The sequence below is a fragment of the Filicampus tigris genome, chromosome 5 (genome assembly GCF_054856515.1).
Source record: "Filicampus tigris isolate MCC_2025a chromosome 5, RoL_Ftig_1.0, whole genome shotgun sequence".
In the NCBI taxonomy this organism is placed as follows: Eukaryota; Metazoa; Chordata; class Actinopteri; order Syngnathiformes; family Syngnathidae; genus Filicampus; species Filicampus tigris.
Window position 1 is genome coordinate 22,817,769 of NC_141221.1, and position 19,112 is coordinate 22,836,880.

The window sequence follows — 19,112 nt, forward strand, 5'->3', positions numbered from 1 at the left end:
GTGCAGCATTGAGTCCTGAAACCTGAGAGGAGGCACATCACGTCACCTCTTATCGCCTATCCTACATGATTTGACACTTGAGTGCAGAAAGATTCTCGGCACAAATTGATTTATATTGGAAACAAGTAGGATTATCTTACTCATTGAGAGATTTCTCCACTCGGTTAAAGAAAAATGAGATTTTCAGGCTCAATACTAGGGTAAAATGACTGATATGGATGAAGGTGAAAGGAGGAAGATGAAATGGAAAAAGAAAGCTGCAGAAAAAGAAAGGGAGGGGGGTTCCAGATGGCGATGGAGTGGAAATAGAATGGCAAAAGAGTATGAAAGTGAGACAGGTAGATGGAGAAAGAGAGGGAGACGACGGGTCAGTCACTCACTACCTTAAAAGGACAAAACCTTGTGTCTGAGTGTCTGTCTATTGAAGGATTCATCTTTCCACAGACATGCAAAACCCATTCTGTTTGTGTGTGAAACTGTCTGTTTATATTTGTGTACTGCTTATGCTGTCAGTATGAAAGATTTGAAGCTCTCGGGCAGAGCAGACGGGGTGTATGTCTGTTTTTTATTTTTGTGTAGGTTCAGATTGTGATCGTGAAGTCAAAGCTGAGATGGATGCAGAGATAATATTCCCCCCCCCCCCCCCCCCCGGACACACACCCTCACAAAAACACTCATCACCCCTCCCAGCTATTACACAAGGAATACATGCAGATGCAGAACACGAAAATAAACATCCTCTGTGAGTGTCCTGTTGCCATGCAATCTTCCGTGCCTTTTTTTCCACTCTTTAAAAGTCAAATGTTGACATTTAAATCTTCATAAAATGGGTTTCCACACAAGCTGCTCACGTTATACACACACAAAATACATAATAATCAATGCATTTTATTTCTAACTAACTACTTACATATAGGTTGTTTTTTTTTCATTTTTCATTCTTTTTCTGATTACAGAATGTGTACATTTTATCATGGAGGATCTGATTGCAAGTTGGAAAGTGGATAGTCTTCTTAGTTCCCATCCATTCTATCAAGTGAACAAACATCAAAGCCAAACACAAAATGACCATCTAAGATTTTTGTAAGAAATCATTCAAAAAGCTATATTTCATTGTAATTGGGCTCCAAATGCCTATGTAAACCGTCCTGCATGACAAATAAACAAGTCCTGCCCTAACTGAGTCTGCAAACGTGGCAGAAATGCTAGGTAACCCAAAACATAACTCAGTGTTCTATCAAGTACAGCACATTACTTTTTGTCAAAAACACAGCTAAATACTATATAAAACTCAACAGACACACCCATCGTGTCTGTCAGTGTTTGTATTTAGCATTGGGACAGCAATATTGTCTTTACTACGGCGATACAGGGCTCATGATTGAACTGCATTTTGAAATTTCGTGGAAACTTAAGTGGAAGTCAACCCAAACATATTTTTTTCAATTATATGTTCTATGCAAGCCCACTAGTTGAAACAAGACATTCTGATAAATATTGCGTTTGTGGAATAAGAGTTAATCCACCCATTTTTAGCTATCTCTGGGGGCGGCCATTTTGTCACTTGTGTCGACTGAAAATGACATCACAACTGCTCAGGGCTCAGGTAATGACCAATCACGGTGAGCCGTGAGCAGTTGTGATGTCATTTTCAGTCGACAAAATGGCTTGCCCCAGAGATGGCTAAAAAGGGGTGGATTTTGCTGCTTAACTCATATTCCACAAAGGCAATATTAATCAGAATGCATGTGGGCCTGCTGGGAACGGATTCTTGACAAAAATGTGTTTGGGTTGATTTCGGCTTTAAGTCAACTTTCAAATAAAGCTTGTTTACGTGTCTGAATACTTTGGGGGCAACTTTTTTTCCTCATGGCTCTCAGACTTTGCCTTCTTGGTTTTCCTGTTGTGTTCTGAGACACAGACACGCACACACACACACACACCCACACACACACACACACACTAACAATTACACAGCATAGCCAAGCCCAGTGACAAAGACCAGTAAGCCAAAACTATGCCAAAATACAGCAGCTGAGGTCAAACAAAGAGCAGAGGCAAAGAACGCAAGGAAGGACAGGGAGAAGAAAGGGAGCCCCAAGAAATGTACTGTAATAGGTATGGAAATTCAGCCCCTTTGATGCAGTAAGTGAACCCTGCAATTTGTAAAGGGAAGCCAAGGCAAATATGCGTATGCCTCTTGTTTAAAAAACAAAACAAACAAACGAAAGATCGACCGATTGATCTAGAAATGCTGGGATGCTCTAGAAATGCTCTCATTTCCAAGAGAGACACACACACGCACACTCTCTTACCCTCTCTCTCCCCATCTCGCACCCACTCTCACTGTCTGTCTCTCTACTTTCCCTCTCGTCCTCCCTCTCTCTACCTCCCCCCTCCCTCTATCTCTTTCTTCCCCCTCTCTCCACTCTCTCTCTTCATCGGTCTCCCTCTTTATCACGTCTCTCTTATTCTCTCCCTCCCTCCCTTTCTTTTCTTGCATTCTGTCTTGTCCATATCTTCCCAAAGCCTCCAATTACAGTAATGAGTAGTTGAGAGCGATGCAGAGGAGGCCGAGCAAGGTTGTGCGTGACTGGCAGGACAGATGTGGGAGGAGGAAGAAGGAAGGGGAAAATTCATCACTGCCTCTCTATCTGCGTTGAGTGTCACTCATCCCCCGCCCCTGAGCTGATTGGTCGGTAGAGATTAACAGCCTGGACCAGATGTCACGACCTGGAGTGTGCACTGTTGTCACACTGACTCTGGAAGAGCTGATGTGTGACCAAGTGGGCATGTGGATTAAAGTGAAAATGCCACTCCAGGCTGCTTTTATGCAAAGCACTTCCTTGCAGCAATGTTAAAAGGTTTTTTTCTGAGACCCTGATTTAAAGCTATTGGCCTTATGTGCAGAAACAGTGTAGTCCATTATACAGTATGTAGCCTTAAAAGAGAGAGAGGACTACACGCCAGGGGGCAAGGGCCAGATTTGAAATCTTAAAGTGAATTGAACATACTGTGTGTGATTTTCACACACTGATTCACATATACTAAATGAGTAAAAGTATTGGCACACAACACTTACTCAGTCACAAAGTAGACTTTACCATTCTTTTGAGGATGTATTTTCATGTACACGGACGTAATTATTTGTATCGAAAAATGCATGCATTTTCCCCATGTGTCCATTTCTGGAAAAGGGATTCTGTCTGCTTTGACGCAGTCTACAGTGTTCTTGCACAGTTGATCATGTACCTTAGGAGCAAAGTGAGGTGAGCTCCTTAATCCACCATTAGAGCAGAATTCAAATGTTCCCATAAATCGGCTGATAACACTAACACTGTCAGAATGTGTTGTTGTGGAAACTGAAAGCATCTGTTATTTTCAAAAGCTCTGAGCAGTCTGTATGGAGTTCATTAATAGAAGAAAAAAGTATTATGCTACGTTTCAAATGGAATATTGTCCGTTACAGAACTCCTTGCCACACCTGTGCCAAGCTTACCAGGATTCCCTCTATATTAGGCCCTCAGCAGTATGGGAGTATTTCGGCTGCCCGGTTAAGAAAAGAGAGAGAAATCTCATAGTTTGCTCGACCCAGACTATTTGGCGTAAGTGCTTTTGACTAAGAAAAACAATTTGAATCGGAATCATTTTAAACTAAATGCACATTTTCAGAAATGCTGTAGCTCTTCTTACTCAAAGAAAATTACGCAACTCAATAAGCTAAATTCAGATCACTAGACTGTAGGTCTTGTGCAAATCCATTCAGTAAAAGTCAGAACATGTCAAGCTTCCCCAGTTTTCCTTCTCATGCTCTCATTCTGTCTCCCACCTGACGATCTTTTGAACTCTGTCAATGCAAGAGAACTGACTTCCATCCCTGAGTGTGTTTTTTCTGTGTGTGCATGCACTGTATTTATTTTTTTAGATTTTCGATGCGTTTTCTTGGGCATCCTCTTAGATGAGCGTTTGTCTTTCGTCTCGTGGCACTGTCCTACCCAGCGTCTCTCCCTCCTGCCTGTCTGTTTCTGCTTCCCAGTCAGTGTTTGTTACTACTTCAAAGGTCTCCTTAAAATAGTCCTTTAATCATAGTTTGGTGTGTGAGTGGCTGGGCGGTTGCAAGCTATAAGCAGAGGCTGTATATATTTATAGCAGACAGAGCTCTGCTGTAAGGCTCATGGAGGCAGCTCACAAAGTTTAGGGTCTGGAGTAGACCTTTTCAGACAACAATGAAGCAACGTGGCTCCCCTTGCTTCCCTTTCAGTCTCCACCTTCAGTGTTCATAATAATATGTCTTAGACTAGGATGCAATATTTTTTGCTTTCGACCATTTCCCCATAAAGTCATGCGATTAATTTCCAACCTTCAGGCGGCTTCTGGTTTCTGTTCATATGAAAATGAGTTTTCATATCTTCTAAATTGAGCCTTTTCTGTTCAGTTGACTTTCACAGTTGCTGCCTTTAAGCAAAATATGAGAGACTAGGGCCGAGCAATATGGCTGAAAAGTATATCAAAATATAAGTATTTCATATTGGCCCATAACTATATTCATATAATTTTTTGTTTTTCTTGTCAAAATAAGGACCCAGAAAAAAAGAGGCTGAATTTAGGTAATTTAATTTTAACACATACCGTATTTTCCGGACTATAAATTGCGTCTTTTTCTTTTTTTTTCATAGTTTGGCCGGGGTGCGACTTATACTCTGGAGCGACTTATGTGTGAAATTATTAACACATTATTACTGTCATGGCTTGTTAGTGCTAACTTGTATTTATGATGTTTTGTCTCCCTCTCCTTGTCTCCTGTTAGCTAAAGCAGAACAGAAAATACTATCAATCTATGCATTACATACACATGTATTTTCATAGACATGAACAAGATGAGCCTATGCTAACGATTAGCAATCATGATTAGCATTAGCAATAGCGATTAGTATGTCCAGTCAACAAGCTACAACCATCCACAATTCAGCTCGTATATAAATGTCACTACACACAATTGTCTAAGTTAGTTTCAGACGATGGTTGAACAAGAATGAACCACAAACAGGCAGACATGCTAACGATTGGGGATTGCGATTAGCATTAGCGATAGCGATTAGTATGTTCAGTCAACAACACAGTACAATCATCCACAATTCAGCTCCTATATAAATGTTGCATGCTCATTACACACAATTGTCTAAGTTACTTACAGACGATGGTTGAACAAGAATGAACCACAAACAGGCAGTTGCCTGCCTCTGGCTGGGGTATTGCATCATGCAGCCACACACGTAAGAAGCCGAGCACAGAGGAGACGAAGACATAATTACGACCGAATACATAAATACTTTTGGAGACTTGGAAACGTTCTAAATGGTCGGGGATGAAAAAAACCCAACTTATTTAATCAATCTCCAACTGTTTTGGTGAGTTTAAAGTTGACAGTTCATTTCCTATCTCAGCCTGGTTCCACATGTCACGAGGGTGATGCGGGACTGCATTTTTGCTGCCGTCCCATCCCACTTCCACAGAAAAAATGTCTTCCCATACCAGTCCCAGGCCAGAGTGAAAAAAATAATAATAAAAAATTTTAAATCCTGCCACTCCCGTCCTGCTCTTATTCAGAATTACTCCCACCCCTTGCTCCCATTTTGGAGGTCAGTTACCTTAAAAATCTGTTAATGTATTTTTTTCCCCCTACTGGATAATCCCGCTCCTGTGTGCTCCAGTCATCGTTTTATCTTATACCGTCCCAATTCCGTGATTAAAGGTTAAATTGACTCCCATCCGGTGGGAATCCTTCAGGATTCCCGTGTCTGCGGGATTTCCCAAAAAATGTCAACCTCTAGTACCTACACTGAAAACAATGTTATGCATCATTTACTCAATTTCATTTCGTCAACTGGTTGCACAAAATGTAATCATCTGAATCCAGATAGATTTTTTTAAGAAGACTATACACCTACTTATATATCTGGATACAGATGATTTTATTTTGTGCGGCCACTTGAAATAAAATTGAGCAAATTCAGCCATGATTTTTTTTTCAGGGTACCTTAGATTGTATTTGTGCTTGCACATTTGAGACTGCAGTCTTGTTTTTATTTTGATTGATTGTCCATTAGGGGACGGTGGACATTAATGAACATTTCAATTGTTACCAAAAAAATGTAAATGTACTACTATTACAGTTTGAGCAATAACATTAGCATTGTCGCTACTTTTTGTTTGATTTGTCCACCAATATGTTGACATGAGCAATGAAGTAGGTGATCCTGCGTCACCATGACAATATCAGACACTGTTCTCCTTATTTTAAACCAGTGTAGCTTTCTTTCCAGTCTCCAGCTCATTTAAAAATAAACATCCCTCCACACAGAGACAATGAGGGGGACTTGTAGTGCAGTCACCTGTGATCGTGTCTCTTTACAAAACTGACCTCGGCTCTCTGTTTATTATGCCTTTTATTTGTATTCTTCCATCTGTTTATCCCAGCAGCGCCTCATTTATGAATCCTACTCTTTTAGTTCTTACAGATGGTTGTCTGATAGCATCAAATGCATAATCACACACACTGTACTCCAAATATTTTTCGTAGCTTCAAAGTAGAGACACTAGATAAATGCGCCACTTGATATATACTAGCATATACTGTATATTTACATGAGAGCCACAAGTGTGAAGTTTTCTTTTGGCAAACCACAAAAGCTATGGCCTCAGGGTCACCATAGTGTGGCGGAGGGTTTGTAAGTACACCTAGCTATATGTTTATACAATGTCACTGAAACAGGCCACATTTTTGGGTGGTTCAAATCAGTGCCTCGGTACTCCATAGAACCGCTACAGTGATGTGTGCCTATGTTCGTGAAATGTTGCGCGCTCATTCTGTTCAGTACTCTCCCGAGGATGCCGCTTTCCTCCATGTTCACTCTCGCTCATTTGCACGTCCCCCCAATGTTTATACGGTCTTACTCCTCAGATAATAAGATGAATTCACTACTTAACTGCCACTTGTTTCATTAAGCACTTTTACTCTCCTCATCTCTCTTGTGCCAAGCTTCTTCTTCTAGTTCGAATTTTACCTTTTCTATATTTCTCTGCCACGTTTCCAATGATAGTGACTGCATGTTTGCATTCGAGAAGAAGACCAACTTACTATTCCGAATGCTTTTGGTGTTTGTGCAGTCAAAATTTGCCTTTAACGTGTCCAGTTTTGAAATCCCAGTTTATTTTGAGGTCTACACAGACATTTCCAGCCACATAAACAATTGTACTCTATTAAAGCCACTCAGGATCTTTTCACAGTCTATTAGCCCCCTCTATTGGTGCAAAGTTGACACTGCCGTCAGTGAGATTTTTCCTGATTGGATCACATCTCATCAGGTGTCACCACAGTGATTATATGTTTTTACACCAGATAACCTTCCTGATGCATCGCACTTTTTTTCTATCCAGTTTGGTAAAGTTAGTGGCTGGGAATTTGTGTCTAGTATACCCACTAAGATGATATTGTTCGTGACTGGGATTTGAACCCTGGTCCCCTGTGTCAAAGGCAGCAATCCATTGCATCACTCTGCTGCAAGGTGTGTTTTTAATCTACCATCACTAGTTAGAACGTCGTTACCCTGTCATCGCTAGTTGGAAATTCCAATTAGCAAATGTACTGCATGAGGTTTGTAGACTAGATAGCGCGTTAAGACGTTTAAAAGTTGAAAATGGAAACTAATTTGTGTTAAAATGCATTCATTCATTCATTCATTCATTATCCATACCGCTTATCCTCACAAGGGTCGCGGGCGTGCTGGAGCCTATCCCAGCTGTCTTTGGGCAGTAGGCGGGGGACACCCTGAATTGGTTGCCAGCCAATCGCAGGGCACACAGAGACAAACATCCGCACTCACAATCACACCTAGGGGCAATTTAGAGAGTCCAATCAACTTACCATGCATGTTTTTGGAATGTGGGAGGAAACCGGAGTACCCGGAGGAAACCCACGCAGGCACGGGGAGAACATGCAAACTCCACACAGGGTGGCCGGAGCCGGGATCGAACCCACGACCTCTGAACTGTGAGGCGGACGTGCTAACCAGTCGACCACCGTGCCGCCCGTGTTAAAATGCAAGAAAGCTAAATTTAGCTTAGCACAGAAAAATCAATTTTCTAGCATGTCAGAATTTTTGTTTGTTTTGCATGTTGCATAATGCACGTTTTTGTACATTTCGCATATCGTATAATGCACGTTTTACAATGTTGTGCAGCCTTAATTTATATAAAGCTTTAAATTGTGTTACTTTCATATGCTATTTTTGTGTCCATATGGTAAATGTTGGTAGTCATTTTAATATGATAAACACAGACAAAAAAAACCTTTATGCAATGTGCACAGTTATTTCTGTTTTTTTAAAGTTACCGGTAGTTGACATTATGAACACAAACCAGCAACTCATATTAGTTGTTCTTAATTGGGACTCAATAATTATTACCTCTTACTTCGACAGTGTTGGTATTTACATTTTTATGAGAAAAAAAATAAGTCACTCATGTGGTCGGAAATGTTGCTAAATTGGCAACACTGAATACATGCGTTGTCGCTCTTGCTCGCTTGTACTGCCAACACACATGCACAACAAAACAAAGCAATACAGTGGTACCTCTATTTACAAAATGAATTGGTTCTGGAAGAAATTTTTTAAGTAAAACATTTTGTAAGTAGAGACGTGTTTTCTATGTAAATGCCCTAATCCGTTCCAAGCCCCCCAATATTCAGACATAAATGTTTTATAAAGCATAAAAATGCATAAAAAAACATGTAACAAATACATGTTACAATTAGATTGCACAATAAATGAGAGTTGTGCCTAATGTAAAAAAACTAAGAATAGAGTAAAGAATACAAAGTGATGGTCGTTTACCTTTTAATTGCTGTCCTCATCGCTTTTTGCTCTCTTTGGTTCATGTTCTCTCTCAAGGTGGTTTTTGCCTGGCGTTTTGTAAAGAACTGATAACGTGGCGACTGTCGATTACGGTCATATTCTTTGGCGAGATCAACCAAACGCATCCCTTTTTCATACATTTCTATTATCTCTTGCTTCGTTTGTATGGACAAAAAAAAACATTTTCTCCTTTTTTTCTTTTCCTCGTTTCTAATTCACATAAAACTATCCGAACACCTCATGGCCCGAGGGGCGAATGAGGACGCTGCATAGACATATCTATCACATATCTATCTATCTACCTGTCTATCTATACACGTAGACACATACGGTAGAGGTCCCTCTTAGCCAAAGTGATGCCAGGAAGATGCTAGGCTAGCCAATGGCAGAGCAGCTATGAGTATGTTGCGTTCAGAATACTCTGGAGCTGCGAGTAGCAGCCAATACTGTATTTTTACCTTTCGTATCCTGAAATTTCTTTCGTAACAAGAGGCAATATTTTCCTGTTGAGGCGTTTCGTAACTTGAACATTTCGTATGAAGAGACGTTTGTAAGTAGAGGTACCACTGTACTTTCAACTTAAAAGTAATGCATATTTTATGTTTCAGCTTGACTGACTTTAAGACTCTGACTGGCCAGGCAAAAACTGTGTGATGGCCCGGTGTGGCCCGCGAGCCGTTTGCCATTTGGGATTGACCAAAATGACAATGAGACTAGATATCAACCAGTCCCTCCAGGATTTCGCGGGCATTTTTTATGATTGTTGTGGTCTAAAATGTCTGATCTCGCGGGCACTTTTCCTGAAATTTGCAATAAAAGTTGTGAAAAATGTATTTATTTATTTTTGTTCAAAACTTCATTTGTTTACAATTAAGCAAACTATTTCTACAAAGTTTAATTGGATCTTTACAAAAGATATTTGAAAAATATTCTTTATTGAAAAAAAAAAATATATATATATATATATATATATATATATATATATATATATATATATATATATATATATATATATATATATATATATACACATATATATACATATATATATATATATTTCGGGATCTTCTCATAGCTGGGTGGTCACTAACAGACAGTGGGATGTTGATGGCTTCACGGATCTGACAAGAAAGTGAACACTTTTAGCATTCTTAGATGACTTTTTTCCCCAACTGTGTGCCTTATATCAGATGTTCCAAACAATTTGTGAATGTTGTCCGGAGCATGTGGAAACATGTAATAGTACATTTACATCGTTTTAGTGTGATTATAATAAAGTAAGGTTTTGTAACCAAGGGACTTAATGCTACTTCTTCTTCTTTAAAACTTTTCACATGTAGTTGGAACGATACAGTCATGAAGTGCTTGTCGATGGATGACTTTCTTTTCTAATCTATTATTACACTGCAACTACATGGTTTAGCCCTAATTTCGTACTACATTGTAGTAAAGACATTGTCTTTGTTTGGAGACAAGCGAATTAGTGACGCATGTTTATCCAAACAGGCCCATGTTTCACACTAAGTATCAATATGAAACATTATAAAATACTTTTTACTTTGTGTTTATTTAATTCCTATTCAAGACAATATAATATAACGTCATTCTTCAATGTTACAAATGCTTATATAAACGATACAACACTTATCTTAAAATCTTATCACAATTTCAGCTGCTGGTGTGCCGCGGGATTTTTTCAATGAAATAAATGTGCCTTGACTCAAAAAAGTTTGAAAAACACTGAACGAGATTACCAAGCCTCAGTCAGGTCTTGCATTAAAATGTGATCATCATCAGCATCCCAGATGACGAACAATCTAATCGTACCTGCATAATTACATCCGTTATTATTGTGCCCTCAATAAATTTGCGTATGCTCCTCTTGCATACATAAGTTTATTTTTTTAAGTTGTAATTCATGTCATACATATGTAAATGATTATTTACAGGTGCAGTTTCACGTTGATAATTACCATTAATGCTGTTGAAATGTACAAACGTTTGTGCAGGCAGGTTATTCTACAACTTCTAGATGCTTTTCTCCTTGTTGTTGCTTTAAAATCTAGTGCTTTTTTGCTTCAGTCTCCATGCAAAGAAGGGAAGGGTTGTTTTTAAAAGTAATTTCATGTTGTTTGTTTGTGCAGCCCTCCATAATGAGCACACCATATCGCACTTCTGACATCCAGATCTGAAACTTATCTGATTTTCCATAAAACTGGCTGAATAAGCTGCTGAAAGACATTACACCACATTACAGGCTTTTGGTTGATCTCCCTCCCCAAAGACCCGCAACAAAGTATACCCATTGAAACATTTTGTCGCTGTCCTGTGAAAAACCCTTATGTCCATTTTGTTTTTCATTTTTCTATTTTTACGTGAATGATGTTTCCGCATTACATACATCGGACGATGTCTGACATGTTTTTTTTTTCTAAATCACAAATTACACATGCGTATTTTTCACAGGACAGCGACAATTTGTTTCTGTGTAACTTTATTAGCAGAGACGAGACCAGGCACGGCAGTTGGTGAGGGTCTATTGTTGTTGCTGCATGTTCTAATACATAGCGTTTGCACAAAAGGCAAAGTTGTGGATTCATCTTTTACTCACTCACTGGTAGTTAAAGACTTACAAAATATATGCTAGAGTCTCACTAGATATGCGGAAGTCTTCTTGATGGTATGAACTGGCTGAAATCTTGTGTGATGGTATATGCACTGTGTTTCGCACATTTCAAATGTTTTAGCCCGTCTTTAGTGGCATTCCCCCAAAGATTTTGGTTCAACCCTGAATTATATAACTTTGCAAAAGAAATATCTGTTGCTCTTTGTTAACCAGTTACTGTAAATGTGATTGCCTTCTCCTGATTATGGTGTCAGCTTACAAACTGAAAGTGAGGAAACACTGAATGTCTTTGCTAAAACTGCAAGAACAGTCCGTTTTTTTTTATTGATTATATAAAAATGATGATGATTGCAGCGTAGGTTGAATGTAGGTGGAGGATGATATGGGCTAAAATTGAAAATCAGAATTACTCTCCATCTGTGTGTTGCGTAAAAAACAAGAAATGTGTGTGTACTGGAGCTAGGTGGATAACATTAAGTTGGGGCTGTGTCGTTGGTGGGTGGGTGGTTGCCAGGCTCAGTGGTGTGAATAAGCTGGGACATGGACATGGACGCATTTTTAACAATTTAAGTGTGAAATGTTCTCTTCTATCCTGTCATCTGTGAGCAAATGTGGCAAGTAAAATGGTGTACAGTAATGGCAAATGTCACTACTTTTGTCTTCATCCAGATGTTTTGGACAGCATGGCCAGGTTCAGCATTCAGGGCGTGTTCAACTACAGCATGCTGACACTGTCGGACCATGAAAGAGTTTTGTACGTCGGCGCACGCGAGGCATTGTTTGCCTTGGACCCCAATGATATTAGCAGACAGCTCCGGCCACAGGTAGCACACACACACACACCCACATTAGCACATACAAAACAGACAAACCCCCTTAATTCTTTGCTGTAGTTCCTGCAACGTGACATGGCCTCGTAGGGTTTGGCCTTGTCTGTAAGCACTGTGGATCACAATTCTCATGTCGTACCCCTTCAATTTTCATTGTATTATTTCACTTTCTCAGACCAGCGTCCTAGAAGTCATGCCGTTGCATGTTTTTGTCAGCATTCTACAGCTTACAATTACCAACCTTTTTTTATCACAATAATACTTTACATTGGCTATACCGTACTGTCCTCTGTTGTCTGCAGAAGTTTACGTTAAACTTTATCATCAAAGTGAGAACAGTATAAAATTGTTTCATGTAGTGATGGGTGAAAAAAAAAATCTAGCACGATATAGGCTGTTTTTTATCACGATTAATGATATAGCACAATATTTCAAAAAAAAAAAAACTAGTCATGGGAAAATGAAGCTTCAAATTTGCTTTATGAACCACTTGTATTGTTTCGTTCCTCTAGATGGCACTGTTTGAATCGTGAGTCAGCCGGTGACGGTTTAAACTCGCTGTCGGCGGCTGCGTAATGACACAAATGCGCAATATGAAATTTTGCCTTCGATAGGCACTAAACCTCAGTACAGTGTGGAGGCCAAAAGACGCTCACGTCGACTGGGGAATGTGCGCACTGGCATATTTGTCGTCGTCACGCCCGGATATCAAGGTTATTCCTCCCAGAGTGCGTACATTTCATGAAGTGACACACTAAAGTCAATGGGGCAATCTGCAAAGCCCAGAAAGTGCGTAGCAGCACGCCTTGTCTGACTTCAGCTCACGGGAGAATATGCCCCAAATTGATTTCTATCTAATAATAATGGTGCCACTCGAAAAGTCTGTAAGTATGCTCTTGTGCTTGAAGGACTGTTTTAAATATGCGGGAGTAAATTAAGAAAACAGTTTTTACGACGTGCAAGAATTATGCCCAATGTACATTCAACTTCTTAATGAGACCTACACGTTTTGAATACAGATAACTTAATAGATTCAATTCAATTTCTTTGAACACTTTTATGAATAAGATATTGTGCTGTACCTGTATAATCCCAGGCTTTGCCACACTTTCCTGCAGTGTGTTAATTTAGACACTGCCCTCATTTTATTCTTTTTGGAGGTTCTGAGTGTCTGATTCAAGGGCATCTGAGAACACATAAAGAAAAAAGAAAAAAGCTGCGGCAGATAATCAAAGTGAATATAGTGTAATAATAAATTACATGAGTCATACTAGTCGATGGTCCTTTTATTAGTCATACCTGTTATTTTTTGAAAGCTAACACTGGTGGTTGCACAAAATGAAATCACCTGGATCCAGATACATTTTTTAAATAGATGTATAGTCTACCAAAAAAAATGATGATTATATTTCGACTTGAAGAAATTGAGCAAACAATGCTGCATTTTTTTCGGTGTAGGTTTGTTGAAGCCAATGATACAAACTGTCAAGCATTTTAATTCTTTCTTAGAATGTGTTAGTACCCTTCTTGAAGGGTCATAATAATTGAACGTTTTATTAACTGCTGCTGTTGGCTGTATATAGAATGGGTATGTGTATGTCACTTAAATCAACCTGAAAGTAGCATTTAGTTTAAGAAGTCCCCCATTAAATGGGAAAATGTAACCTTGACAATGACAAAATTATAAACAATGTATATGAAGGTCCTTAACTAATTCAAGATTTTCTTACTAAAGCCTTGTTAGACATTGTCATGAGCAAAACTCATGACAATGTTTGTGAGATAAAGACAACCTTTGTCTCGTGCTTAAATCATTTGTCTGATAAAGTTTTTTTTTTCAATATCAGAGTAGATAATCTCAAGTTTTTGGTACAATTGCATTTAGACACCGAGGCAGCAGACCTCAGCAGGCCTTTGAGCTCTTAACTGGGCAGCATTCAAGTTAACCTATACATTGTTGATTAAATATGTAGTAGTGCAAATTAATACATTTTGTGGCGTTAAATAACCAAAAAGGTCTGTTTAAGTATGTATGAAAAAATAACTCTTAAAACAACACATACATTTAGTTTTATTTAACAGAAAAAAAAGCTTTTCAGGAAAGTCTGTTTCTGGCACTGAGGCTTTAAGTCATTTTACAGGTTATTGCTTTATTTTAAATATATTTGGCTTAGCCCTTGCTTAAGCCGCGTTCAGTAATAGTCTCGAGAGCAGCCAAATATTAAAATTGTAAGATGCCTCTTTTGGCAGAAAAACACAAAAGTAATGCATATTGCTCCCACGTTGGCTCTGTTCCTGATGCACCAATCCATCCTGTTGGATTGGCCAGATTTTAATATCTGGATCTCGTTTTGCTGAAATTCTCTCTGTGGGAATTGTGTTTGTTTGCCTCATACATGGCCAATCAATATATTCGGAGAGATGATGAAGCTTGAGAGACCCAATCTGGTTTGGCATTGGGTCGTCAATAATTGACCTGCATTGTGATCAATACAATTAAAGCAGGTGAGCGAAGGCATAGTGAGCAGCCTGCAGCAGTTTAGGGATTATCTCATTTACTGTAATGAGAAGTTATTACATGCTCACACAGAGATGTGCACAAAACCAAGACACATCATGCAAGCTCAGGCTGTTGTGCTTTATGAGACTTGCAGGGAAGATAAGGCCACCTGTTAACATTCCCCCAGTGTGGAACGTCGAGGAAAGATGCCAGCGCTCCAAAGTTCTGCCCTCCACCGCCATCTGCTTATCACTCCTAATTTGAGACTTTGTTTTGCAATGTTAAACACCCCTTCGTTGACTTCAGTTAGTCTGTCATGTTCATCGGTTAGATCAATCATGGATAGAGCACAGTTAGTCCCTTGTTGTGTTTTCTCTGTTGCTAGCTATAGCGATGCCCTGATAATAAAGCTTTACCACATGTTAAAAAAAAATCCAGAAAGATAACGTATGCACAGCGTATAAATAAATGACCCAATTCACACAATGGCAATCCAAAATCTCATCTCTTATTAAATTTACTTGATAAACATTGTTTAAACAAAGGTTTTTCAAATCAGTGATTAATTTGTCTTTATTTTCAAGTCCATCTGTTCTTGACTCTTGACTTTCAATAATTACTCACACTTGCTAAATTTGCTATTAAAAAATGTGCATTGTTTAATGCTCATTGCCCTGCACCATTTGTAAAAGCTACAGTTGCAGCTGCAGTTGGTGTCAATGCGATAATCATCTCACACGCAGTGCCTCGGTGATGTTCTTGATAGAATTTTGAAAATAGGGAAATTCAGACAAATTGTTCTGGAAGTGAATATCTATTGATATATTCAGACCGCTGTGCTCCTCATGTTTCTAAAATAATAACCCAAATATTTGAAATGCCCTCAATCTTGTTATATTATTTTCCGATCCCTAAAAAAAGAGAATACACTGTACTGTATCTTGGTTTCTTTCACTTGTATGCAGATTGACTGGCCAGCTCCATTGGATAAGAAGAGGGAGTGTGTCATCAAGGGGAAGAGCAACCAGGTAGGCTTACAGAATCTTAGCGAGAGAGCGATTACGGGTGCAACAATACGTGTATCTCCACCGAATCGTTTGATACAATGGTCACGGTTCAATGTGCACTGAATAAACAATATGCGTTTTGTTTTCTTTGATCAATGCCGCTTTGAGAGCCGCAGCGTGGTTCAGCAGCTCCATCCCTACTTGTTATGCCCACTAATTGTTTAAAAAAGAAAAATCGTGGGTCAAATTTCTCAAACAGGTTCAAAAGGAGAAAAAGTAGTTGCTGGATGGTTCAGACTTTGTTTGACAACACGCCATTTTCAGATGCGGGGTTGTTGTGCCCACAGTGTTGTGTTACAGCTAATTGATGTTCATTCAGTTGCCCCGCTACCCTGCTCTTTCAAATGAAAAATGCTGAATTGAGTAGGGAATTGAGAGGATCAAAGCAGGCAGGCGTGGGTCAGCGAGGGGAGCTCGGAGCGCAGAAGCCCAGCCCAGGTCCATCATAATTAATCGGGAAAGACCTGAGGATGATTACGTCGTGCGGTTGAGTAGTGTGTAGAATTATTTTTCTCCTATTACATAATTTACCGCACTAACTGTTCCACACTAATATTCTTGATATAATGTTAGAAATATGGATATTTAGACATTTTTTTTCTGGAAGTGGATTTCTATAGGTTGGCTGCTCTGCTATGAGCTGGCTATGAGATGGATTTTCTCAACTTTTTCACGTCATTCTAACTTGTTTGTTTACATTTCTGAACCCCAGTGTGAGTTTTTTTTCTTCTGAAAATGGGCATGGATGCGCAATTTGTAGTGATTAAGAAGCAGCTGTTAGCACTGTGCTAAGTTTAAAACTTAATTAATTAAAACCAACAAAATGTGCCGTTGACAGTGCAGTAATAATGACACAATTAAGTGTTCATGTCAGCACTATAGAGTGTGGAGAAAAATACCCCATGCCTCACTACCTTTCAACACAAACGCATTTTTTTCAAGAATATCTTCCCAGCAGGCCCACTGGTTGAAACACGGCATTCTGGTTAATATTTTGTGCGTGAAATATAAGTTAAGCAGCAAAATCCACCCCTTTTTAGCCATCTCGGGTGGCGTCCATTTTGTCATTTCTTGTCGATTGAAAATGACATCACAACTGCTCAGGGCTCAGGTAACGACCAATCACAGCTGACCTGTTTTCTGAAGCTGAGCCGTGATTGGTCGTTACCTGAGCATCTGTGTTGTCATTTTCAGTCGACAGAAGTGACAAAATGGCCGCCTACAGAGATGGCTAAAAACGGATGGATTAACTCTTATTCCACAAACGCTAGTGGGCTTGCATAGAACATATTCTAAAAAAAAAGTATTTACTTTAAATGAAGTTTAAAAAAAAATCTCTTTATTTTATTTTTTTAAATAAAAACTTGCCTGCTAAAAATGTACTACTACCAATAAAGCATTGGTCAATCCGGTTTTCATTTTTATGTTAAGCCATGTTATCTACTGAATTTAACTCATGAAGTGACTCAATCTAGCGAACCAAGTAATCAGTCAAACCAAGTAATCAGTTAAGTAACTTAAGTTACTTTTCAAATCAAGTAATTAGTAAAGAAATGAAGTTACCTTTTCAAGGTAACTGCGGCAGCACTGAGCATCTGTCTGTATGAATCCGCTCCAGATATATGAACTTGTATATCTGACAAGCAATATTGTGCTTGGGTGAGTTTTATCTGAATGGCACAGGTGAATAAATACCGCAATAGTGGCGCTACCATAATGCATCTCGTGTCTAATTTGCCAGGAAGGCAATTTGAGCAAGTCCGTTCTAACAATTCCTCCTCTGTCCCTCAGACCGAGTGCTTCAACTACATCCGTTTCCTGCAGAGCTATAACCACACACACCTGTACACGTGTGGCACTTACGCTTTTCAACCCAAATGCACCTATGTGGTAAGAAAGTGATACAGCTCATGTATATCCCAAGATAGAGAATCGTATCTGACAGAACATCAACTTTACTGTAGAACGGGTAATACCGCTGTGTAAATAAATTCAATTATCTTCACTGTGGGCTAGCTGAATGCATGTTTCTGTATGTGTGCACATGGGATTGGAAAACGTGCTATGTATTCTTGTGTCATATATCATGTCATAAAACATTAATGAACCACCTGCTTATTGCTGGGTGTTTCTGTGTGTATGTGCAGAACGCAGATTATTTCAGTCTCAGCGCTGCTGTCCTGGAGGACGGGAAGGGCAAATGTCCGTATGACCCTGCCAAGGGCCACACCGGGCTAATAGTAGGTGAGTCGTTGTTGCGGGCATGTCCGTGTGCATGCGCTTTTCCATCTCAGCTGCATTTTGAGTTGTAAAGTACTCCTGCAGAATTTCCATTTTGTTTTGTCGACATGTAGTTGCAGTCCATGCAACTTTGCATGCTGCATTCAATTCAGAGTGTATGGTTTAACTGAAACTACAGGAACGGATTCTTCATTTGTGTTCCTCCAATGGACTGTTGACCTTGGTTATTTTAGCTTGAGTTTGATTTAAAGCAAGACTTTTTTTGTTGGTACAGACAAGGAGCTCTACTCTGCCACGCTCAACAACTTTTTGGGAACTGAGCCAGTAATACAAAGGAACTTGGGCCAACAGCACTATAGTATGAAGAGTGAATACTTGCCTGCATGGCTCAATGGTAAGTATGTCAGGAGAAAAACATTACAAATACCTGTACAACTTGCAAAGTAGTAATGCAGATTATGACGGAGGGAATTAAGGTTAGTGTTGAATATTTCTGGCTAATTGCATTGACAACAGTAAATGAGTGCATGAACTAGAACAGGGTAATAGAAATAGAGAAGAGTAAACATAACCTTTAATTTGGCATGTTCCTTACTAATTTCCGAAACCGGCTATCAATCGGCACCAAAATTTATTTGGACATCTCTACTTATGCCTACTTTAACCTCTGAAAATATCACGGCTAGCCTTTCCATAGCTGACTTATAAGAGAATGAGGAAATTGGAAGTATAAATGCATGCCAGATTTGCTTTCTTTGATAAATGCCTAAAACATGAACACAATGTGTTCCAAGAGGCTTTTCATAAGCTGGATTGTTCATAGTTCATTATGTATTAAATTTAAATCAATTTTTTCCAAGTCCACCTTCAAGGGGTTCGTGCTCCTCAGTCTGGCAGCTGCTGATACAGCCAAGGATAGCATACGAAATTTTC

The 19,112-nt window shown here is 39.2% G+C and overlaps 1 protein-coding gene across 4 annotated transcripts in view; it reads left to right on the forward strand.

Moving 5' to 3' along the window:
- Window positions 1–19,112, forward strand: part of sema4c (sema domain, immunoglobulin domain (Ig), transmembrane domain (TM) and short cytoplasmic domain, (semaphorin) 4C) — a 97,485-nt gene that overhangs the window by 62,566 nt on the left and 15,807 nt on the right. For all 4 annotated transcript variants that reach the window (XM_086031445.1, XM_086031444.1, XM_086031447.1 and 1 more), the window contains 5 exons: window positions 12,211–12,365; window positions 15,837–15,899; window positions 17,730–17,828; window positions 18,086–18,182; window positions 18,454–18,573. In XM_086031445.1, coding sequence (XP_085887571.1) covers window positions 12,211–12,365; window positions 15,837–15,899; window positions 17,730–17,828; window positions 18,086–18,182; window positions 18,454–18,573 — 534 coding nt within the window. The remainder of the gene's footprint in view (window positions 1–12,210; window positions 12,366–15,836; window positions 15,900–17,729; window positions 17,829–18,085; window positions 18,183–18,453; window positions 18,574–19,112) is intronic.